General features: G+C 29.1%; 1 protein-coding gene across 2 annotated transcripts in view; it reads right to left on the reverse strand.

The window, feature by feature from the left end:
* The window catches only part of LOC126740560 (neuroligin-4, Y-linked), a 405,662-nt gene that overhangs the window by 93,680 nt on the left and 285,461 nt on the right, over positions 1-26,521 (reverse strand). For both annotated transcript variants that reach the window (XM_050446645.1, XM_050446646.1), the window contains exons 3-5: positions 18,777-18,974; positions 6,567-6,827; positions 2,653-2,849 (exon numbers count right to left, since the gene is read on the reverse strand). In XM_050446645.1, the coding sequence (XP_050302602.1) occupies positions 2,653-2,849; positions 6,567-6,827; positions 18,777-18,974 (656 nt within the window). The remainder of the gene's footprint in view (positions 1-2,652; positions 2,850-6,566; positions 6,828-18,776; positions 18,975-26,521) is intronic.

Below are 26,521 nucleotides of genomic sequence, written 5' to 3' on the forward strand. Positions count from 1 at the left end.
TATTTATATAAACTTTTTTACTTAAAAAATGACAAGGAATCACCCCTTAAAATTAAAGTCATCACTTATGTTACACCCTGTATATACTGGAGAGTTGTTTGCAATTAAGGATATTGTTGCAATTTAGAATATTGTATGCAGTCGTACATACCAACTACATAAATAGTAAAAGTAGTGTTTCCAATATAGATTCTGAGACACTTGTTAGTGGGAAGAAATTCGAGTATTCTAGATCTAAACTCGAACACAGTGACACCGACTTACCAGATAAGATAAAAAATAATCATAGTATTTTTTTGAACAACCAAGAATAGTGTAATTTAACTAGTAATAATTTATGATTATTTATTTTTTATTATTTATTTATAGTATATGAAACCTGATTGAGAGTCTGGAAATATTTACATGCCATTGTAAATATGACATTCTAAAAAAAATGTAAACCTCTGGTAAAATAAATAAAAATACCAAAAGTTTCCGTCACGTCACAAGTCTCGTTTCTAAAGTAAATTAAAAAAGGTTTTTCGCCGCATTAAAATATATATCTAATTTAACAATAATCTATAATAACATTTAGATAAATAAAAGAAAAACTGAAATATTGACAAATGAATAAATAAATAATAGCTTTATTTTAAATTAACATGCATTAACGCATCTGAAATGAATTGACGTCAAAACAAAGAAAAATGGTATAAAAAAATATACAAATTTGACATTGAATAACCTACAAAATTAAACAAAATTTTCCATTATTTACAGCATGGCACATATTGCACATACTGGGCTTTTCTGAAATTTTTTGATAAAGGTAATGCTTTTTATTTGGTTTGGTAAGGCATCGAATAATTCATTGTTATGTCATTGTTACTCTATAGGCCATATAGTCTATTGTTCTGGTATTATCGCTATGTTCCGATAACAATTCAAATATATTTTTATTTTGAAAAACACTAAACTTTCTTTTAAGATATCTACTATATAATAATAAAAAGATTATATTATTTACAACATTCCGTTCTGTATAAGTGCATTTTTTATCTTGCGATTCTTTTTCCTAAATATGATAGCATATTTATGAACCCATTAAAAAAATAAAACCTTATGATAAGTCTCTTTGGTAAGTAATCTTTTATTCTAAAAAGAAAAAAAAATGTTTTCTTCATTATTAAAAATCAGTGTATTTGTACAAAATCAATGCGAAGCTCAGAATATCAAAAGATTCCTTACTTTATCCTATGAGTTTTACGGTTAATAATAAAGCTTATATCATCGGCATATTTTACTATATGGTAATTTAAAATCGTGAAAACCAATGGGCCTAATATACTTCCTTGCGCTATTCATATTTCATGTAGTAAAACCACGCAGGTTTTCCTGGACTATTTGCATTTTATTATTTATATGGGATTTAAGTCACTTTAAGGCATATACATTCGTATGTTTCCTATATTTCTCTGTTTTAAAAATAAGTAGTTTTCTGTATAAGCTGTCATAGGCTTTTAATAAATCTAGTAGCATCCCAAGAGTAAGTTCGCCTTTTTCCAAGTCCTTTGGCACATTTTTAATAAAAGTGAAAAAGGCAGTTTTTGTTGATTTGCCCTTTCAAAACTTATGACAATAATGGCTTAAAGGGTTAATATTTAGCGTATTCGAAACCTCAAAATATTTTAGGCTTATAGGTCTGTAGTTGTCCAGTTTTCTGGATCCTCCTTTTTGAAGAAAGGCTTAATCAATGCCTTTTTCAAACTATCAGGAATATTCCAAATTTGAGTAAATTGCTTATGACATAAAATATTTTAAAATTTGGTCATCGAGCAGTTTATGATAAGCATTTAATCAATTCCACTGCTATGCTAATTTTTTATTTTTGGTAATATTTAATATTTTTAAGTATTTTATTTATTATTTTAAAGTAAAACGGATATATAATGGGTTTTTGCCCGTTTATAAATAAATACTAAAATTATTTTCACATAAATTTTATGTACATTACCAAATAAGATTTTTATATCTTATATTTTAATTAACAGATACTTATAAATTAGTTACTAATTAATATTATTATTAATTAAAGAAATGCTTAAAATGATATTTAGTTTATACTTTGTAAATTTCAGTACTTAATTATTAGAATTAATATTGTAAAATTTTACTTATGGTGACGTTTGCGGGTAAAGTTCATGAATCTTTTATGTTCATGTTCGCCTAATTACTAAAATATTGCACTGAAACATATTGAACAAAAAAAAAAGAGTAATTTAAAATATATATTAATGAGGTAATATATTGCAACGTTGATCATTTCTTAGTTGATAAGACAAAAAATCCTATTAAATTGCATTTAAAAATTAAAACTTTTTTTTCATCCACAATATTATTTATTTACTACGATAAATTACTGAAAACTTTTGCAAATTTTTGTTAGTTAATTTTTTAAAATAAAATTGATAAAATAGTATTAACGTCCACATGTCATTTTAAACTAAAATAATGGATCCATTAAATAGCTCACTCCATAGTCAAAATAGCCCACCCTATTTAAATTATATGTATTTGTAAGCGACCTCCGATGGTAATGATTTATTTAACTCGTTTAGAAACATTTAAATTTCCATAAACTCTCTTTTGCCTAAAAAAAAACAAACTTACTTGAACATCTTCTCCATTAAAAGCAAAATAAGCTTCAGCTCTAACAACCCCCAGCAGCATATCGTATCTGCTCAGCTTTGCTCTAACCGATTTTCTCAGCAACACGCTGTTTAAAATATTAATGGCATTCGGCGGTTCTCCCTTGGATGATTTTCGTTCAGATGCATCCCCGTAGTCCGTATAGTGTGGGGTGTCACCTAAAATAAAAATCAATGATTAAAAACAATAGTTTTGAGCAGCTCAGAAATTTCCAATGATAATTCTATTTTGATCTTTGCCCAATAATAGTATGGAAAAAAAACTGAAAAAAACATAAAATTAACAGTAGGTAATAAAGATTTGTAAGCTAGCCTGTCCATTTGATAAACTTAAAAATCTGATAAACAAAATAAATAAATAGAATTATACCTAATACACTATGAAAAAACAAAAACGTTTTATTTTAAAGATTTTTTGAAAGCATTTATTAGGTAAAAATAATCAAGGTCCTAGTTGTTGTAAGCGTCACACATTCTGTATAGTGGAGAAATTTTCCTGTTATTAGCACCGGGAAGATAAAATTTATAGTTCTGGTGGAATAGTCTTCTAGGTATAAAAAAGGACAAACGATGTAATACTTCTGAGCAATCAAGTTGTTCTGCAGTATTACCTGAGAGCAATTGTCTCTTGTAGTTTTAAGCGAACAGAGTTTAAATGTATTTAAAAGTTCGGTTTGCAGATAACCTTGGGTAGGATTAATGCCTTTAGTTTTAGAGATGCAAATATTTTAAGTAATATTATTTAGGTATTTTTTTCTGAATATTTTCTAAATGATCTTTATTAGTTTGATGTGTTGGAAACCAGATAGCTCTCGAATAAAAAATAACTAGAACGCCTGAGCAACCATCGTCTCAATGTGGTCCACAAATGAATAAAGTTTTTGTTTGTACTGCATAAGTCATAACTTAACATTTCTTAATATATAGATCCAGCCGAATCTTTATACACCATTGGTGCAATTGTTGTGAAAGCTTTCTCAGTTTTCTACTATTTTCAAGAGTAATCAAGTTTCAAAATTAGCGTAGTATAGCAAGAAAAACAGTATTTATATTTTGATCGATATCGTTAATAAATATATCGAGAAACAAAGGCATTTCCTCCTATAATCCTCCACAAAGGTAACAACAAAGTAATTCTAAATAAAAGTTTTTGGGGGAGCGAAGGGTTTATAAACTTGTTTTTTAAATAGTCCCAAAAAAATCTTGTGGTGTTAAATCTGGTGACTGTGTGGGCAATTCAATTGCACCTCGCCTGCCAATCCACATACTATAAAATCCACATACTTGTTGGAAATACAAATTAGTTTTGTTTAGTATCCCAACACCATTTTCATCTACTTGATTTTCCAAATATTGGACGACTGAAAGATATATTGTATTTGTCAAAAAAAAATGGCCCGATGAATTCGTTACCATAAACTCTTGTCAAGGCAAAAAAGTCAAGTTTACTAAGTAGACCAAAGGAAGAGAAAGTATAATACAAAACGCTAATTAACAGAGAAAATTGTCTTTTCTGTTAATTAGCGTTTTGTTCCTTATTGTTTTATTTTTGATAATTTTATGTAGGTCTGATGATGCCCTAATAATAGACGCTTGATTTGTGAAACTTTGATTTTGAGTATACCTTCTCTTCTTTTGGTCATATATCTTAGTCTGTTTGAGAATAATGGATGATTATTTTGAATTTATTAAGCAGAATTGTATGGTCTTCTGTTTGTCTTCTGTTTTTAAATTGACTTCTTCTGAAGTTTATGTTTAGGTAGTGCATATATAGGACTTTGTGAGAATACATGATTTTAACAAAATAAAAATAAAAAATAGTATGCAAATAATTGCAAAATTCAGTATTTGACATGCAAACGACTTTTTGCAAATTTTGTTAATTTTTTCAATTGCAGATATTTCTGAATGGACTAGGCGAAATGCACAGAAAAAGATGAAAAAGGAAAAAGTTTTTTGGTAGCGAGGTCGGTACGATCATTCATGGGAACTTTGACGCTCAACTGGGTGTAACATTAAAGGTTTTTTTGATAACAGATTCCTGTAAGTGATATTTTCTTTATTTACATGGCTTCATCCTTATTTAGAATAATCGATTACATTGAGGAAAGCTATTCTATCCTGTCTGCAGGTGGTGCAGTCTGCAGGACTGCCTTAGAAACGTTGGCTCCCAACTGTCTCAAACATACATAATACGTGCCTGTAATCAGCATTTTTTTCAATGAGAACTATTATCTTTTAAAAAATAACTTAATCTTATAGGTTTTGGCGAAGCGGTCGGTAGGGATCATCCATGGGAAATTTGGTGCCCAACAGTGTGAAACATCAAATCTTGTTTTTTAAACGGACTTCTGTACGTTCCATTTAATTTATTTATATGGCTCATTCAAGGCAAGAGGAAAATAAGTTCAGAATATATTATTAAGATTTGTAATTAAGGCAAGATAATCATATATTTGGCTTAAAATGGAAGATCGTTGAGTACTTTAGTTGTGTACTTTCTTTTTTAAAATATTGAAGAATCTTCAGTTTTCATACAACCAGCATTTTTTTATTCAATCAGCCTTTCATAAAACGCTGTTTTCTTTTACAACGGGATTTCCAATAAACTTTTGGACCTTGAAATAATTTGATTTGAATGAAATGTCTTGTACTCGTAATATAAGGATATCTATTTCTATGCTAACTACTTAGCTTCCTTATTTTTGAGTTGCATTTTTTAATTCGATAAGAATATTTTATTTATTTATTGGTTGTTCTTCAAATATAATTTGCTTGAGTTTGTGCCACTTCTATTATTTATTAACTATTATTATTTCTCTTGAGTGGCTACTTATTCTTACTACTTTGTTCAGTAGAGTATCTGTCAGAAAGCTAGACTGCGGCATGTATAAGAGTCCATTGTAATGTTTATACATTATTCTTGTTAAAACTTTATTAAATGAAATGCATTATTTATTTTCTTGTTCATATTTTTATATGAAAAAATTTATTATTTTATAAAATAAATAAACTTTTTTAAATAATTTAAAAATCTACCTATAACGATTCTGTTTTAACCGTTTTCGAATAGTTTTGCAAAGAGTCAATTACAATTAATATAAATTTGATGCTTTTAATACCGAAATTGTATCGCATATAAAAAAAATTAAAAATTTAACACTTCATCGATTTCCTAAAAGTTAACTAATGAATTTTCGAGCCGGAAAATTCCGGAGCAGTATTGAAAAGAGCAGCGGACCATTAATCGTTTGTATAAAATTCACAGCTAATTTTAAAAATTGAAAACATTTCAACTGTGTATCGTGAATTAATTTTGTTGGACAATTCCGCGGAGAGCGAAAAATTGAAAAAATAAATGCGTAATCAATCATATTTAGATTAATCTTCCTATGGCATATTATACCAATTTTTTTTTTTTTTTTGAATTTGGGGTTTTGCTCGCCAGGGACTTGATTAATTTTATCTGTATTACAAATGTTGGAGATTTCGGTTTATTTTTTCCACGCCAATTTTTAACGGAATTTTTATTAGCAATTATGTCGGATTCGATTTCAAACCTGATTTTAAAGTTTTGATATTTTCGGGTAAACAAATGTATTGTTTAAAAAAAAATTAAATACCTGACATATTAAATCGGCATTAATAAAGGCTGACTATGTTTTTGGAAAATTTTTATGGTGTTGATATAAAATATCATTAAAGCTTTAAAATATGCATCAATAAGGTAAAAATATAATTTAATTTAGAACAAAAAAAGGATTTGATTGGACCGACAAACTAAGCAAATTAGAACTACGAGAATGCATGTCACGAACATTTGTTTGCAAAACATTTAAAATACTAAGAAAATATAAACAAATTTTAATCTCTTACCAGGAGGTTCTCCCGTATCAATGACCACTCCATCCACACTCGGCCCAAAAGCAAAAGAAAACTCTGGAGCAGACACAGGGGTCGTCAACAGAGTTTCCAAAGGTTTCTCCCTGAGACACTTGAGCAAGTGGGAATGTGGCAACTCTGGCGAGCAATTAGCATGCACGGCAACCAGAGCGGCATATCTGGATGGCTCGTGAACCAGAGCCCATGGACTTAATGCTGATCCAGACATTAGGATAGCTCGATGAAAAAGAACACCTGGAAAAGTTATTAAAGTAATATATTATAATGTTGTTTCATATGACAAGTGTATTTATTATTCGTGTTTTCGCTACATTTTATAGTATAAGGTTCGTAGTAGCTAAAGATTGTTTGATTCTTTAACTTACTAGTTTCCACCTAATAAATTTGTAAGCTAATTTTTAAAGCCACATGTAAACCTAAAATTAAAAAAGCTTTAAACTCGTTAATTTAGAAAAAAGGTTTCATGTTAAATGAAAGTCGAAAATGAATGGTTAAAAGGCAGCTTTCCGAATGCGTAAAAGTTTTAGCTTAACCAGGGTAAATATACGTTTTAAAACTGACTAAGTGGTATTAGTTTCCACCATGTTTGTTTTAAAATAAATCAATGTTTGACTTTGGCTTAAAGAGAAACAGCCGTAACTAAAATTTAATCTTATAATTATGTTTTGTATATTTTACTTGGGTAAAATAAGCTTTCATCAAATATTTAACTTTATAAAACCACTTAATTAATTATTTTTGAATTTTTTTAACTGTAGGTCGGTACTTTACGTTCCAATTAAATTACTCCACATCCGTTTTGTCGTTTTTTAGGCAAAGCTCAAACCGCCTCGCCGCGTCCTAATTAAAAACAATCGAAGTTCGTAATTTCCGAAATTGAATTCCCCGATTCGAGAAACTATTATTCTTTGGGAAAGTTTTGTTTCGCGACTGTTTATTTCAAGGCAGAGCGAGAGAGTTTTAAATTAACCATTCGGGACCGCTTAAGGACTCGCGGGAATGCCCGAATTACGACGGTTTACGGCTATTTGATAATTAGTTGCTTTTAACCAATTTTTTTTAAATAAATTGTTCTACAGACATATTCTGTTTATGTTAATGCAAATATTACAACAGATTTTTAGGGATAAAATAACACCGGATATATAAATTTTATTAATTTTCTACTCACTGGTAGAAAAATGGAATAGAAACGGATGCATGGAATCTAATTTTGTTGTGAAAATATTGCGTATTTTAAGCAGTTTCTTATACAGGGTGGCCCATCGAAAACGTACCGCAAGGCATTGCAGGGTGGGAACAAACTTTTTGGCAAAATCCAAAAACACGTCAAGTATGTTTGTCAGGGGGACAACTTTTGACATAAAAACCATTTCAAAAAACTCAACCCCCTATCCAAGGGTTATATGCCGTAATTTTTTTTAAAGGGGACAGGGCGTCAAGTAGTACGTCTTTAAAAGGGCCTTGTCGTTCCCAGTACAACGCAGCTTAGTTTTTAAAAATTAAGTCACTCGTTCAAGAAATATGGGCCCTTAAAAGTTAAACAATAATGAGTGACGAAAAATACAAAAAGCGATTTATTGCTTTTCATGTTAGTCAAGTAAATGTTCGAAGTGCTTTCCGCCAACATTCATATATTGATACAGATTATCTTCAAACCGTTGCCGAACGTTTAGAAGCTTTTGCGGTGTCACTTCGTGACATACGTTAATAATTCTTCTTCGCAACTCTTCTAATGTAGCAGGTGGAGTTTTGTAAACTACGGATTTTATGTGTCCCTACAAGAAAAAATCTAAAGGACTAAAGGACTTAACTCGGGTAATTGAGGTGGTCACTTAATTGCGCCCGTTCGTCCTATCCAGCGTCCTGGAAATCTGTCATTTAAATAGTTACATACATTTAATGACAAATGTGGAGGAGCTCCGTTTTGTTGGAAAATCAATTTCTGTTCCTTGTATGCGCGGTCCTCTTCTATGATATTTGTTAGAGCTGGGTCGATGGCATTTTGTACCAAATCTCACTACATATCGCCTGATGTTTCCAGGATGGAAAAAAGAGCCCATAGTAAAATTTCCAAAAATGCCAGCCCATACATTTAACTTCTGGGGGTATTGTGTGTGTGTTTCGTAGAAAATCCTTGGATTGCTGTCAGCCCAATAACGGCAATTGTGGCGATTTACTAAACCATTTAGGAAAAAAGAACACTCGTTTGAAAAACATACATTAAATATGAAATTATCATTGTTTAACGCTCGCTCACTCATAACCACAAAACTGCAAGCGACGTTAAAAGTCATCTTCACTCAATTCTTGCACTAAGCGAATTTTATAGGGATGAAACTTGTATTTCTTTAATACCCTTTGGACACTTATTCGAAACACACTCGTTGCAATGGCCAATTATTTTGTACTTAGCGTACTATCCATTGCAACTTCCCCCAATACTGCAATCTCCATAGCTTCATGAAACCCTGAATTTTCAATATTCCTCTTTTTGTTATGAACTGAACCTGTTTCGCGAAACTTTGCAACCAATTCCCGAACAATTTTCCCAGAGAGTTGTTTCTCAGGATGCCATTGATTAAATATATCCTCGACCCGATTTCCACACACATTGTTTAAAAAAAAAAGCTGAATAATCTCTACTTTTTCTACAATTGGGTACACCATAGTCGACAATAAATTTAAAGATTCAACAATTTTTAAACACTTTAACCACAAAAAAGGTATCTAGTAAAACTAATTGTCCTAATTTAAACGTGATGAAAGAAACCAGTATGCTAGTTCATAAGACAAAAAATTGTTTCTCGCATTCTTATCATTTGTTTAATTGAAATGATTACATTAGTGTTTCGACTTAAAGATGTGTTCTATGTTCACTCTGGGTTCAGTCTCACTCTCTCAATAAATTTTAATTATATTGTCACATTTTTGTTCATCTTTCAAGGGCCCATATTTCTAAAACGAGTGACTGGGGAATGAGGGAATGGCAGGACCCTTTTAAGGAGGTATCACTTGACTCTCTGTCCCATTTGAAAAAAATTAGGGTATTTCACCCCCGCTTAGGTGGTTGAGTTTTTCGAAATCGTTTTTAGGTCAAAAGTTATCCCCCTGACAAACATACTTGACGTATTTTTGGATTTTGCTGAAAAGTTTTTTCTCACCCTCTAATGCCTTGCGGTACGTTTTCGATGGACCACTCTGTATATAATGTAATCTTTTCGGGTACTTATTGTTGTCTTAGCAATAAAAAGCAAAAATATGCTCTATTATCTCAGAGCTGTTATTGCATTTTCTGGATTTGTCTGGGTGTATGTTTTCTTTTATATATACGTTTAATGTTTTCTAATATTTATAACAATATCTTGCAAACTTATCACAAATCCTTTTGTTTCAGGATATATTTCATTATTATGCAGTGATGCAGGCCTGTTAACGACATCTTTCTGCAAATCGTTATAGAGTCTTTCATGAAGTTTTCCTCAGTTGACAATGGGTCATTGGACTTTTATAGGCTAAAAACATTTCAGAACAGAGTATGACATTTATAAGGCATGTTTCAAAATAAAATCACATTATACTGGCTCGGACAATATAGGCTATAGTATGCTTTTATCTAGCATAGAATATATTGTGAGCCCACTTGCAAAATTACTTAACCTTAGTCTTAATGAAAAAATCTTTCCTCATGTGTGAAAGATCTCTGTTATTAATATATTGCCAAAGACTGCTAAAGTTCAAAATCACAGTGATCTTCGTCGAATTTCTCTGAAGCTAATTATTGCAAACATTTTTGAAATTTTAGTTGATGACCTGATCAGTGATTTCATTGTTGATAAAAATATATTACTATCAACACAGTATGGTTTCAGAAAAGGCCACAGTACAGCAACAGCTCTTTGTAATGTAAAAAATTAAATTTTTAGGAATCTTGACCAGTCAAAAGTGTCCAGTTTGGTCCTATTAAACTATAACGAGGTATTTGATCCTATAAATCATAAAATGCTGCTGGCTAAGCTCTCTTACTATGGTCTCAAGTGGTTGTGTTGGATGCAGCAATATCTATACCAGTTGTGTTAATCAGGGTGTGCTTCAAGTTAGTATTTTGGGGCCATTATTATTTTCATTATGTACGTCAGACCTTCCTAAGCAGATAAGATTTTGCTCTATTCACCTTTATGCTGATCGCACATACAGAGAAATAATTGGGATCTGGCGACTATATTTCAATAATCACGGGTTGGTGGTGAATGCAAATAAGTAAGTTTAGATAACTTCAAAAGTAACTGACTTTGCAATAAAAAAGGTTCATCAGTATAATTTTGCCACTTTACATATTAATAATGCACTTCTGACAGATTTGGTCTGTATTCGGTCTTTTTTTGCTCGGCGGATGGTTTTCACATAAAAAATAAAAACTCTGTTGCTAGAATGTACTTTTTTAATTTTATTGCATTTTTTGTATTTTTATTTAGAAAAAGTTACAATACAATCTAAGGCACTAAAGTTCAAGCTACTAAAATAAATTCAGAGAAAAAAAAATTAAAAAAAAATATTTTTTTAAAATTTATATAGTTCAACATCTAAGACTTTATGTCAACACGTCTCTAATTTTTTCGCTAAACAAAAATTTAAGAACATCAAAAAAACATCTACTATACTATTATAATAAAAACAAACTTTTATAAAATGAAATTGTGTAGAACATTAAACAAATTTGAACCTAGGACCTTTTGCATATAAGTCAAATACCATAACATCTATGCATGGGTACTAGCAAGCAAATGTATAGAGAAAGGTAAATCCAACTAATAACTTTAAACAAATTCATAAAATTATTGACTCGTACACACTACAAAAGTACAACTTCTTTAATTTTGAATATATAAAGTTAATTTAAGCTTTATAAATTAAAGTTATTAATTTATACAGTTTATTTTCAGCTTCATTTATTTAACCTTATTGATTGCCATTGTTAAGGTCGATGTATTAACTAAAAACAAAATAATTTTATTTCTCCAATAAGGCTGTTCAACTTTTATTAAAACATTGCTTGTATACGAGTTTTATATTTGCATAACAATTTTATAAAATAATTGAATTTGTAATTTTTTTAATATTATTGGAGTTAGAAAATCAAGTTTTTTTTTAATTATTCATATTTATATCAACATAAAAAAAATATTAAATTGTTTTATTAAGATAAACAAAACAAGAAAATTAAAAATCTGAAACCACTTTAAATATATAAAACACATATATTTTCATTAGGGTTATTTCTCTTTAATTCAAAGTCAAACTTTAACTTAGTTTAAGATAAACACTCCAAAAACTAACACGGCTTAATCAATCCTAAAACGTATATTTGCCCTGTTAAAACTGAAACTTTTAGGAATTCAGACGGCTGCCGTTTAACCACCTCTGTTCCACTTTTCTTTCAGGTGGAAGCTTTTCTAAAACTCAAATGGCTTTTCTATTTCAAGTTTGCGTAGATTAATCATAGTTTCAACAGTTATTATAAGGAAATCAATTAGCTGAGCAACTAAATCACTAGTAAGCATATTTGTGCAAACAATCAGCAAGAGTTTCTGCACCTAGACGTGCATCATCAGTATTCGTATAATATAGGCGGCAATATTCGAAATATCAGGCCAATTTAGTAGGGTTACGTGCCTCACTAAACTTTGAATGCCCCATTGAATTTGGCTGTTTGGGAGAGCCCTTCTACGTGTCTATTTTGTGTTGTGCTTGAGTTTTGCGCGATAATTGATTTTGATGGCTCAATAAAGGGGAACAAGATTAGATTAGAAGTATGCATAGATAATAATTATTGTAGACTTGGCAAAAGATATATCCAGTATAGCTTTTTATGAACAATTTTATATAGATGTTTTTGCGGAATTTCAATATTGTGCAGTGCGTTGTAATATGTACTACCCATTATTGTTTCCGCATTAAGCAGAATACCTGAAATTAAAATAGTATATTAATTTATTTTACAAGTATGAATTCTCGAAGCTGATAAAATTGGTAGATTGTTTTTTAAGCTTTATTATAATGCAATTATTATGGAAATCAAATTTTCATTTAAAATCCACATAAGCTAAATATTTAATTTTTTTTTTCGAAATAATTGATAGCTAATATGAGCAAATAGAAAACACTTCCGTGTTATGTATTTTTTTAAACAAAATTTTAATTTTTTATGATTTATTAATTGAAATATACTTTTTTCATTATTAATTTAATTTTGTAAAAATATTTGTACTTGATCGCATGTATTATATATTTTTATTCTGGTTGGATCTAGGATAATAAAACAACTTTACAGTAAAAACGCCGCAGAAATATTTATATGTTTTTTACCATAAATATTACATATATGTTGTTTTTAAATTCTTTAAGTAAGTATAATTGTTAATTTCATTAACTCTAATACCAGTTTCATGACTGCTTAAGAGTCAAAAAAAAAATAACTATTTTTCTTGAAATACATGGATGTAAATATCCATAAGTGACCATTATAATATAATGGTACACATAACGGCGGGTCATTCCAAAGTGCGTCTTATCCACTTTTTTTCAAAATTGAGCTAGATACCTATATCAAAAATATACGTTGACATTTTGCAGCTGAAACACATAATTTTCGTCCAAATTGCTTCTAATCCCATTAAAAATGCGTTCATATTTTGCGTGTTATTCCAAAACGCTTCTTATCCGCGAGAGGTGTTGTTTCAAAGCGAGTCATATCCAACTAACCAATAGAGTCGGATTTTAAAGCGCGCAAAATCTAACGTGGACATTATTGTTATTGTAGTTATAATGACGTCTTTGTTGTGGTGCGTTTTTTATTCTTATCGTCATTAATCTTTGAAACTTTTTACGCGAGTAAGACGTTAAGCTACTTATCGATGTCATTCACTAAAAATGATAGACGTGAAACATTTTCATGAAAGATTCTACGAAGTTAAGAAAAAAAAAAGGTACAAGATGCATTTATTTTAAAATATATTGATTTAAGAAAGCCAAAACGTCACAGAGCTACAAAACCAACCTCATCAAGAAAACAAATTATAATAAATTATTTTGTCAAAGTGTACAATACTGATAAGTTCCATATGCAGGTCTGTCAAAAAACTTTTTAGGCATTTATTACATGTAACAAAGAGCAGAGTTTAAAGAGTTGCTAATCGCTATATTAAACCTGGTAAAATGCCTGTTGAAAAAAGAGGTGGCGCTAGATTAAAGGAATTAAATATAGTGAAAAGGAACTCTGTGAAGGCTGTTATTGAAAGATTAAAACGTGTAGAAAGTCATTACTGAAGAGGTAAAAATATGAGACAGTACCTTTTTTGTGATCTTTCTATTAAAAAAAATGATAGACATGTACAATAATACTGCGCCCGATAATTTAAAGGTAAAAAGAAATTTCTTTAGAAAAATTTTCACACAAGATTATAATATTGGCTTTGGGTCACCAGTTACCGATGCTTACTCAAAATGTATCTCGCTATCAGAGCAAATAAAGACAACAAAAGATGTTATTCTAAAAAACCAACTTATTATTGAAAAAAGGGTACATAAGTTGCACAGTAAAACATTTTATGACTTTCTGAAGGAAGAGAAAGATGGGATGTTCACTTTCTCCTATGACTATCAAAAAAATTTAGTAAAACCAAAAGTACCTGATTAAGTAGCATCTTACAGTAGGCAACTATGTACCTAATATTTTTCTGTTGTAAAAGGGACGTCTTCTTCTCAATTAACAAAAACAAACGTATTTTCGTTCACCTGGATGAAGCACGAATACCAAAAAAGCTCAAATGAAATTGCGTCTGCAGTATTTTACTTACTTTCATTTATTGATATGAACAACATTAAGAAACTAAGACTTTGTGCAGACGGATGCGGAGGACAAAATAGAAACTCAGTAATGGTTGGCATGCTGTTCTACTATTTGAATAAAATTTCTTCAATTTCTTTAAAAGAAATTGAATTAGTTTTTCCAGTCAGGGGTCACTCTTTTTTACCATCCGACCGTGTGTTTGGCAGAATAGAGAAAAAATTAAGAAAGATGCATACTATAACAAACCCAAACACCTATATAGAACTCTTTGCAGAAAAAGCAACAGTTTTTAAATTAGAAGATTGTCAGGTACGAGATTGGTGAAAAACAACTAAAGAGTGTTTTAAAGGAATGCTTTCGTGGCATTTTACAATATCTCAATGTAAGAGGATTATTCTTACGAAGAACAAGAAAGGAGATGTGACAGTTCGAGGAGAGGAATTCTATAGAAGTGATTTTGGCAAGGCTGCGAATCTATGGAAGTGCGGAAAAAATAGTTCCAACATAAGTCTTTACAATCTTCCAAAAGGAGTGCCCATGAAACCTGCGAAAGTTAAATATATTCAAACCTTATTGAACTCTCATATTGGTGACCAGTGGATTGACAATTCTGAGTGTGAGTTTTTTAGAAACTTAATGGAAAGCTGTATTACAGCGGAAGAAATAATGAAAAACTCTGATACTATCCAAGAGAAAGAAGATGATAACTTTTGCCAATTATCAGAGGAGCCTATAGACCTTAAAATTTAGTTTTTTAAAGCGTTTTTTTGTTATCAACCACTTTTTTTGTTTCTCAGTTGATAAATTAAAATTTGTCATACGAAATAAAATGTTTAATTTAGTTTAATGCTGGCCTTTTGTTTTATTTTGAGTTTAAATAAACTAAAAAAATATGGGTATAATACTACAAGATTTGTCTAATTTGTTATTCCATAATGCGTCTAATCCACAGCGGTGTTCCAAAATGCATCTTGTCCAAAATTCAATTTTATTTTTAAGGCATTCCAAGCAAAACTGATTTATGAAACAATCTTTGTACATTTTCGAATATCAAAATGTATAATATTAAAGTGTTAATCTAAGCAACAATGCTGGTAAACCTCAACTTATCCGTTTTTTTAATCTGCCAACAATTGTTTAAAGTGGACAAGAATCACTTTGGAATGACCCGCCTCATATTGCCTCTTCAATGGTTTCAAAAATATAACGACTTCTAGCATAATATGACAACAACGCCATGGTCTTTAGTAACGACTCTTCCCAATTCTAAGCTTGCTTGTTTGAACGTTCTAGTCCATATGCGTATTTGCTATGTTGCCATACTGGAAAAACCTTAATGAGTTAAGGCTCAGCATTGAATATGATGAGGAAATAAAATCAATGGAATTATAAAAAACACTTTATAAACCAAAAAGTTATATATTCTAATTTTACAATCAATATTTTGTTATTATGTTTTATATTACTAACTCAAATATGGATATTAATATTATATCTATTAAATCCATTAGACAAAGCAAATTTCATATTACAACTGCATCATCAAATTTCATATACGTAAACATTATTACTGCCTATAATGTTAGTTTAGAAAATAAAAATGTTTATAGGTTAACCGAGTATTGTGTTATTGGCGTAAGCTGTGATTATTTACTAAATAAAATTAACAGTTTTATAAATAAATGCCATCTATTGAGTTTGATAATATTTTATAATATTTCATCTATTGATTTTATAATTGCTAATGGTAATGAAAATATTAACGTTTTTTTAATATTTACAATCACAAATTAGTAGTCTCAGTGAATTAATTTCCTTTCTGAGAGTTTTTTTCTTGAGTTTTACTTGCTAACTTATCTTGATATTTAGACAAGGCAGTATCTTAAAGTTTAGAATTTTTTTAAGTAAGTCATGCAGATTACTTTAAACTAAAAAGTTCTATTATCTTTGTTTTTGACGCCCATTTGAAGTATTTTCCATTTCGCTTTAGCGTTCACGTATGTTGAAACTGCGTATACATTTTAAGACCTTTTATCTTTACTTCTTTACATTTTTTAGGTCTAGAAATTTATATAAAATAGAAAAAAATTATTCAATATTTTTTTTGTTTATGTACTATAAATATTTAGACATAATAACTATTAATTACAGTTTATCTAGCATATAAAGGACATTTTCGTAATAAATATTTAGACGTATATGTTTTCTAAGTATTTTTTTGGTAGAGTTACTAAAAAAGTTTATAGAAGTAGAGTAATCTACATCTCAATGCAATAACCATAGCACTAGAGAATATTCTCCAAAAATATACTATCCAGAGATTTATTAAACTCAAGAGATTAATAATTTTTTTTATCCTATAGAGTGGTGGCTACTTCATTAGAACATTGAGTAAAAACAAAAGTCTTTAAAACTGTGTTTAACTAGAAACGATTGGATGAAGATGAAATTAGTTCAAGTGCGTTAAAATCACAAAAATGGTTTTGGACCTATAACCCTTAAAAACTATGAAAATGACGTCAAAGATATTAAAAACAATTATCTGCAAAAGCCTAGAGAAAAAGAAAATATTTTTCTTAAAACTTGGAATAATAACTTTCTGTTGGTGAAAGTAATTTTAAATCCCTGGAATAAAATGAAAAAATACTTTTGATGTCTAAAAAATATGAGAAAATACTTTTATTGCCTAAAAAATATAAAAAATGTTTCCAAATGTTGAAAGAGATAGAAACGATGAAAAATGTCCAGAATATAAAAAAACTGCTCAAAAACTTAAAAAAAAAATTCTGTTATATAAATACTGAATACAAAATTGCTAAATTTAACTATAAACGCCCTAGTTATAAAAAGAGCCAGTTTCAATAGGATTTGAGTAGAATCTTAGGACAACCAGAATCTTGAGTATGGACTTTGAACCTCAAGTTCATCATTCAGCACAATAAATTTATCCAATACCTTAAGAATAGGTATGACCTTCTGTATTTAAAAAAGGGGAATGTAATATTTTTACTCGATAGAACTATTAAGATTAAGGCCTTAATTTTCCCAAAATCCTCTTCTAATGTTGTCAAATTAAATTCCCAGCCATTACTAACAAGTGGTGTTAAAACATTTACTTTCAGGAAGAATTTACCCAATATTATAATACCCAGCATTTGTTTATATTTTATACAAATACGATAACTTTGATATTGGAATTAAAAATAAAGCAGACAAGATATAATAATAATATTTGCTACTAAGAGATACATTATGTAGGCGAGTATTTACATTAGCTACATATATAACTAATATACTACTAATAACTAACTCCCTATGGTCATGTACTCTATTAACCTCAGCTGTGGTTTTGCGGTAATCAGTTTGTCAGATATTGTTACAGCTCCATTATACCGACGAAGCTTTGTGTAGCTTGAACATGAGTTAAACTTTGATATTATTAATAAATTTCGTCCATTAACAAATATTTGAAGTAATATCCTGTGTGACAAAGTGACGAACTTCAAAGAGTATGTACAAACAAAAAAAATGTCCCTACGTGAGCCACACACCAATACTGGATCAATCAATTCGTATCGCATCGTCTTCCAATTAAATTGAGGAATGTTTGACCTGGGCCAATTTGCTTTTCTGCTGTGAAACTTGTTGTCGTATTCTGCGGGATATCCTGTGGATAGGTAAACATTTAACACCTATCGAGTTTGATGGAACTTAATTATCTTTGAGTAATTTCCATGATACGATTAATGTTAGAAACCTTTAATGATAAGTCTATTGTTTTGAAGTTCATGGTAAATTCACTTGGTGCAGTCAGTAGGATTGAAACAGAACATTTTTTAAAAGACAAAGGTAGAAATTATTAAATAAACAAATATTAGAACAAACATTAAATTAGTGGATAAATGTAAAAATTTAGGTAAATAATTTAATTGTCCTAGTACAAAAATTAATTAATTTTTCTTTATATAATTATTTTTAAGCTTCCCTTTTTTGCAATTTTGTTTGTATTATTTGATTTACTTACTTTACTATACATTTGATAATGGTTTATTTTAATTACAACTTTTATATTTTATTTATTCTTCACATTAATTTTTCTTCTTCTTTTATACCTTTTTTTCTTTGCATATTTTTTATTTGCCTTTTTTCTATGTCTTTGCCTCCTTATTTTATTGTTTCACAGGTATGTTTATTTATATTATATCCGAGGAGTGTACCAAAAGTATTAGCATAGTATTCTTAGTCATTTTAAACACATTTAGATATTAAATAAATAAATGATGTTCTATAGTTCAAATCTTAAGCTTATTAAACTTTAAATATAATTGACATACCTTCGGGCACAGCACTAGATGTAAGAAGAAAGTTTACACAAGCAGCTCCGGTACCATGACCTAATAGGGTGACGTTGGTGGGATCTCCACCGAAATAGGCGATATTTTCTTGTATCCAGTGAAGGGCTGCAATCTGGTCCATGAGGCCGTAGTTCGCTGGATTTTTTGAGTAAGGGTCCGTGTTGGCATTTAGAAAACCTGTAATAAAATATTATATTATTGATTTTTTTTGGGTAGATATTGACTTTTTGACAGTGTTTTTTGGTACTTTTATTTACGGATATAAAAATAGGTCATTTATTTTTACTGATTTTGGTATACCAATATAAGTTTTGACTTATGATTTGTTAACTTTATGATTTCTGAATTGTCTACTTTCTTATTGATTCTTCTTTATAGATTTAATATTTTGCTAATAATTCCTGTTTTCTAGATACAATACCATAAATAGCAGTCTAAAGATCAAAATATTTCAATAATTCCATAAATCTAAACTAATTAAAGGAATCAGTTAATTGAGTACTTTTTTGTTGATTGAGATTATCCAAAAATATTCAGAAAAACTTTATTTATTTAGAGATAATACAAAATGCCCTAAATATAAAATAAAGAATTATAAACTTATAATCTAAATCTTTTAACTGAAGTTATGTCAAAGAGAGATATCGATTGTGCGAATTAAAGAATCATACCATATTTTTAAAAATAGAAATTTTCATGGTAAAGCTAAAATGCTAGGACTTTAAAACCGTTAATAAGCCTTAATTTTCATGAGAATGACAATTTAAAAAAAATATATAAAACTTTCTTAAAAAAAACATAACATATTTTATAGTATTCGCTAATGCTAAAACGAAAAGTTTTAAGTTTTTTGGATATAATAACCATGTTTAATTCCTGGGGAATATAATAAAGTATTTGACAATTACTGCAGACTAAGGTTATGAGAGAAAGTCTTACACCAATCTAAAAAATGAAGGCCAAACACTCATATTAGGAAGATAGGCTATTTTTTAATTTATATGAAAAACTATTATATTAATAAAAAAATGCGGGTATTAACTGTATGAAAAAAAATTCATCAATTTCCCAATGTAGAAATCAAAAGCATTTAGATTTTAGAAAAAGTATTATATGAAATGTTCTTAATTGCATGTATTGCTTTATGTATACGAATTAGGTTATGACATCTATTAAATATTGCTAGATCAAAATAATGATTAGAAAAAAAAATTGTAAAAAGTCTCTTACTTTGTAAAAAAAATATCTTCAGAATTTTTATTCCGCAATTTTAAAACAGAAAGTTCCGGTTTTTCTGAAGGGAGCAATAATACAGAAATATATACAGGCTTTCGATGATCTTAAATCACCTTAGAAAAATTTTAATAAAATTAACTTTCTAGAAAAAATTGAAATGTGGATTTCTTTTTTACGTAACTCTGGGCAACTTTGTTAATGCTTCAGACATCCACATTCATTTATCATCAGTAGCACATCTTAATGTCCGAGCCCGATATGCAGAGTTGTTTACAAGATATATACATATACAAGAGATGACAAATTAATGAAATATATTTACGATTTCAGATTACATATTTTAGCGTTTTTGAAAACATAGAAGGGATCGACAAGGGGGGATGGTGTTGGCATTTTTGTAAAATCCTACCTGCAAATCCAGATTGTAGACATTGTTATTGTTACTGAGATATGGGGCCTAATTTGTATCAAATTTAGAACTCTTAAGCAGAACATTTTATTTGTATGTCTGTATCGACCTTCCTCCACTGAAAAATATTTATTTTTGGTTTTTTTTAATTATGACCTTACTTTTTTATGATAATCTTGCTGGTGATTTAACATTGATTTTTTAAGTGGTTCCACACATATTTTAAGGATTCTTCATACATTAAGCTTGTATAAAGTTGTGAATAAGCCGACTCGATACATATAATAATACTTCTATAGATTTGATTATTACAAATAATGAATTTACTATCAAACAAATTGCCTCTCTACCTATTTCTGGTATAACCTCAGATCAATGTTTGCTAAATTTCACTTTTAATATGACATTAAATAAAGAAAAGTGAAATATCTAAGGCATAAAACTATAATATTATGATTAGCAATCCTCTCTTTAATCAAGACGCTTCTCAGTTACCATGGGAAGTATTCAATCACACAAATAACATTATTATTAAAATAAATAATCTAATTAATAAATATGGATCTTTTGCATTTCGAAAAATTACTGGATAGGCCATATACACCATGGGTCAGCAGTAATACTAAATTACTTAAAAAATTAAGGGATAAAGCCCATAAAAGACACTTAAGGTATAAAACGGAATAATTCATGAATTAGTATTGTGATTTAAAAATATGGACTAAAAATGCAATAAGCCGTGAACAAATGCTTACTTTAAAAATTTACTAGAAATACAGGGTAAACGTATTTGGAGTACTCAAAAACAATTAAATATTGTTCATAGTACAAGCTAATATACTTTGCTAATTTTAACTTTATTAATTTTTATCAGAATTATATAAGCTCTAACGTTATCAACAATAACGCTAATTTTAGATTAATAGGTAAATCAAGTCTAGTAAGACTAATAAGTATAATCAGTATCAATTTTAGGAAACAATTTGTTATATCCGAGATTTAACCTCATATTTACCTCCTTGCAAAAATGCGCGTAATTTAATCATTAATACATACATATATTTTAGAAGATAAATTTCCTGACTTGTAAAAAAAAGCTATAATTAAGCCATTAGCTAAAGAGCTTAAAGATTTAATGCCTATTAGAAAATTTTTAGTTTCAAAAATTTGGAAAGATATTGATAATTGGATAACAAAATTTTGTGATTTTCATAATATTATTTCAAGCGGTTAGTCCGGTTTTGGTAAACAATTCAGTGTAGCTATTTATCTGGTAAATCTTATTAATGACATGAGACATTTTTCAGATACGAAACCAACGACTTGCCCGTGTCTTCTAGACTTGGTAAAACATTAATACACTTAATCATGAGATAATTAGATGATCATAAGACCATACAAGAAGGTTATTTGCTAGATTCCATTGTGTTGTTATTAAAAGTCAACACTTAATTTCAAAATGAAACTATGTATCTTTAAATACTAGAGTTTAACGGGGCTCTATTATAGAACCTCAACTTTAGGACCTTTATATATTGGATGAATTCCATACACTTGTATTGTGTTAATTTTGAATAATAAACATTTGAATTTGAATTTGAAAAAAAAATATTTTTTTTGTATGTGGCTGATATTAAAATAAAATTGACTTTACAGAACTTTAGCGGCTTTAATTCTTTACCTCTTTTCCCATAACAAAAATAATACATAAATAATAATGTAAAAAACATTTCTTAATATTGAAACAATATTATAAACAATGGGAAAGCAGCTGATCCTCCGTCATTTCGGAATGACACAAGTGGCACTGCGCACGACGTCTCGAAGGTCTCCGAAATAATCTTCCAGAATGGTAAACCGAGTAAATAAGAAGCCGCGTCACTGCTAAGGGTCAGCTGTCAGTTCAGTGAAGTAAATTTCGGAATATTGGCGCGAGATTCAAACATAAATAGTCATAGTACGGTGAAAATAAATATTTCGCGTAGTAGTAAATGATTGTATTTTGTAGTGTGTAAATAAATTAGTTGACTATTTTTGCATTATTTTAGTTCACACAAGAAACAGGTAAAAACAGTACAATATGCTAATTATTACAATCTAAAATTGAATGGTAATAAATTATGTGGTCTCTTCTAAGAATCAAATAAAATTCAAAGTAGCAGAAAATAACAATACTATAAAGAAATAAAATGCAAATATGCCAGTAGTGGTGAAGCCAAAGTTTAGAATTGATTTTTTGTAGCAGCTTAAGTTCTTAAAATCATTTTATTATAAGGTTGAGCAATGCTTACCTATATGCGGCTTAGGGGTCTGCATAAATAAAGCGTCACACTTTAGCCAAAATTAAATACTTCTTATGTAATACATTAATACTAATCTCTATATGATTATTGCGATGTAGTTTGTAATGAATAAATTACTGTGTAGTCTCCAATTTTATCCAACAACTTTCAAATGTGGAAAAAATGTACAAAAAAATATTATTTTTATAGATTAAAAAAATATTATTAAAAGGTTTCTTTTTTTAATTTCAAATTAATACCTATGCATTCATAGTTCCTTGATATACGTGTATTAGTATTATAATTTTTTATCTTCATATTATTAATACTAGAAGTACAATTTGGACTATATGCATGGTTGATATTTTTGTTTTGTCGGCGATTGTAGGTGAGTTGTGTTTAAAAATATCATATAAATAATAGATTTGCATAAATCAAAAATAAGTAAAAAACTTGCAAAGGAAAATAATATTCTTTAGTTTTCCGCAATTTTAAATCACGAACTTTCTAGATTTTCCGGAGAAACTAATAATCCCGAAATGTAAAATGGATTTCAATGGCTTGAATTACCTAGGAAAAATCTTAATAAAAATCAACTTTCTGGAAAACGTGTAAATATAAGATTCCTGCACAATAAAATATATTAAAAATACAAAAAACTGAATTTATGAGAAAAATTTTGCAGCAAAACATTCCAATCTGAAAACTGAAAGTTCAGAAAAAGCAATATTCCAGAAATGTAAAATGGATTTCGATGATCTTGAATTACCTGGGAAAGAACTTAATAAAATGAACTTTCTGGAGCACACTGGAAAATGAAATTCCTGGAAATAAAAGGAAATATAATTAAATGAATGCAGACTAAAGTTAGGAGGGGAGTCCTATATCAAAATTGCGCTTAATTGATGAGGAGCTGTGCTATATTAAGAAGTAATTTTTTATTCGTTTTTTAATTTTTTATTTTCTGGAAGAAATAAAATTAAATGGAAAGATTAATTGTATTAAAAGAAGCATAATTAACGATAATTTTCTAATATGGAAATCAGAAACTTTGAGGTTTTGAAGAAAAAACTATGCTAGATTTGCCTAAGTTATCAAAATAGTAAAAAACAACAACCTGCAAAAGGAAATAAAATATCCTTTAGTATTCCGGAAATTTAAAACCGAAAGTTTCCAGACTTTTTAAAGAGAGTAATAATCCAGAAATGTAAAATGGCTTTCGATGGGCTTGGATTACCTGGGGAAAATCTTAATAAAACCAACTTCCTGAAAAAAATGGAAATAATTAATTTTCTGCAAAATAAAATAAAATTTGTTTACTGTAGACGGGAGTTATAAAGAGAATCTTATACCAAAAAATAATAATTATATTCAACTGATGAGGGGCTGAGTGATAATAAGTGGCCAAGTGGTTTTTATTACTATTTAAATTACCTTGAATTATTAGAAGAATATTTTTAATTCCTGGAGAATAATAACGGGTAATAACTATGCGGAAAATATAATAATTTATAATGGTTTATACATACAGGGTGGAAAGATGAAGATTATGCATTCTGTAAAAGGCACCACAACCTAAAGATTTTTTTTTCAATTACACGAATAAAGACCGGTTTAAAAAAAAAAGCAATCTTAAAATGTAATTTACAACCTAATATTCACAGGTTCGCAAAAAAAGAAAAGCTTATAAAGTAATCTTATTACAATAACTTTTAGAAGATGGTTCTGATAGGCGACTGCAGGTATGTGGAAATGTTGAAAAGGTTTGACGAAAATAACGCATGTCCTTATAATATTCTATTTTCTGACAGAGGTAAAATATCGATTTCCTGAAAAGGTAAATATGTAGGCTGGCATTATCAACAAGAAAATTAAATCATACTTTTTTGGAAATATTATTTACGATATTTAAATTATTTGTTGTTCGAATGATGAATTTTTCTTTAATCATATTCTTTTAAAATGTGGTCGATCCAGATATGTCCCCTGACCAAACAAGGTTTCAGCAAGATGTTGCTCCTCGACATATTGGTGTTTATATTCGTAGGATCTTGATCTCATTTTTCCGGATCATTCGATTGGTCGACGAGGTGCTATTAAATGGCCATCTAGATCTACTGATTTAACACCGCTGGATTATTTTATTTGGAGATATGTCAAAGAAATGGCTTATCAAAATAAATCAGGCGATACTGACGTACTAAACGAAAAAATTAGAATAATATTCAATAACCTAACAATTGAAGCTATTTAGAACTCTGTCGACGTATTCAAGCACTTGCAAAGTTAAAGGAGGTGGTCATTGTTAATACATAGATCATTGATAAATCACGGAGGTATGCTTATTTTATACTCTAAAATACGTCTCAATAAAAAAGTAGGGTCAATGTAATTAGAAAAAGCGAACCTATTGGCTTAAACGATATCAACCTGTAATAAACATTATTTACTAAATACTTTATTTGGTAATTTTAAATTTTACAAAATTTATTGTCAAAATTGTTCTGATGTGTTTCGGTATATTTATCAATCGTATATGCTTAACGTTTATTTATTAAACTGTAGAATATACGTGTACCAAATACTATTCTGTTGACAAAAGTGAGAAAATTTCAACATTTCAAAAAATTAACACATGATTTATTAATCTAGTTTTTAAACACGGTTACTACACCTTAAATATTTGATGAAATTCTTGTAAGACATCATGGATTTTCATCCATATTATCCAACTTAATAATGTTGCTTTTATACTAAATATTTATATATAAAATTATATCAAATTTCACTAAACAGTGTTATTAAATTAAATATTGCATATATATTTTCTGCAGAAATATTGTTTCTCGTTAAAACAACCCTTTCCCTCGATCTCCATTGTTTTTCGTCCATAATATCTAATCTAATAGCACTGTTTTTGTATTAAATATTTACTAATATACATATATATTACATTTAAATAAACAAACTGTAAAATTAGATTGGATAAATGACGAAACCAGCTGTTATTCATGCATATTATTTTGGAAAACAATAATTTTTGAAAACAATTTCTTACTGCTAAGTTATGTGGGGTGGGTGGGAGAAGGGATAAGTAATTGATTAAACAACTAAACATAACAACAACATAACTAAGGTCTAAAAAACTAAGGACCTAGGTGACGTTAAAAAGGGGATTTCATAATCTTTTATATGAGGATTTAAAGCAGCGAGTAAAAAAACCGCCAAACTTTGAAAGTATTTCCGTGTTTCACCGTTTTGTTAAAAAAAATAAAACCGTTAAAGAAATATGAATTTTATGCGGCACTTTGAAACAATTGATATTATTACAGTTATGCAGGCACTTAAAGGTATACAAAAAAGCAATTTAAAAGTGCTTCAGGCATTATTTAAGGCACTTAACCTGGCTCAAATGCCTGGAATAAAGTTACGAAATGAACTGAAATAAAAAATCCAAAATAAGGGAGCCTTAAGGATTTTAAATGGTTATTCCAAGTGACTGAAATGTCACTTCAAGCAAGCATTAAAAAGCTTACTGACCTGAAATCACTTTCCATTTTCTGGAAGAGACTTGAGAAACTTAAATGGTTATTTTAGGCATAAAGTAATTCAAATGCCTGGACAAGAACTGAGAGTAGTTAAGTGATTATTGCAGGCATTAAAAGTAACTCTAATACCTAGAATAAGTCGTATATAATGTATACACTGTTAGAATAATAATAAATTATTATAATGTAGACCATTTTGAACACAAATGTTTGTACAAAATTAAAAACTTTACTAGAAAAAGAGTTTAA

Source organism: Anthonomus grandis, chromosome 9, assembly GCF_022605725.1.
Source record: "Anthonomus grandis grandis chromosome 9, icAntGran1.3, whole genome shotgun sequence".
NCBI lineage: Eukaryota > Metazoa > Arthropoda > Insecta > Coleoptera > Curculionidae > Anthonomus > Anthonomus grandis.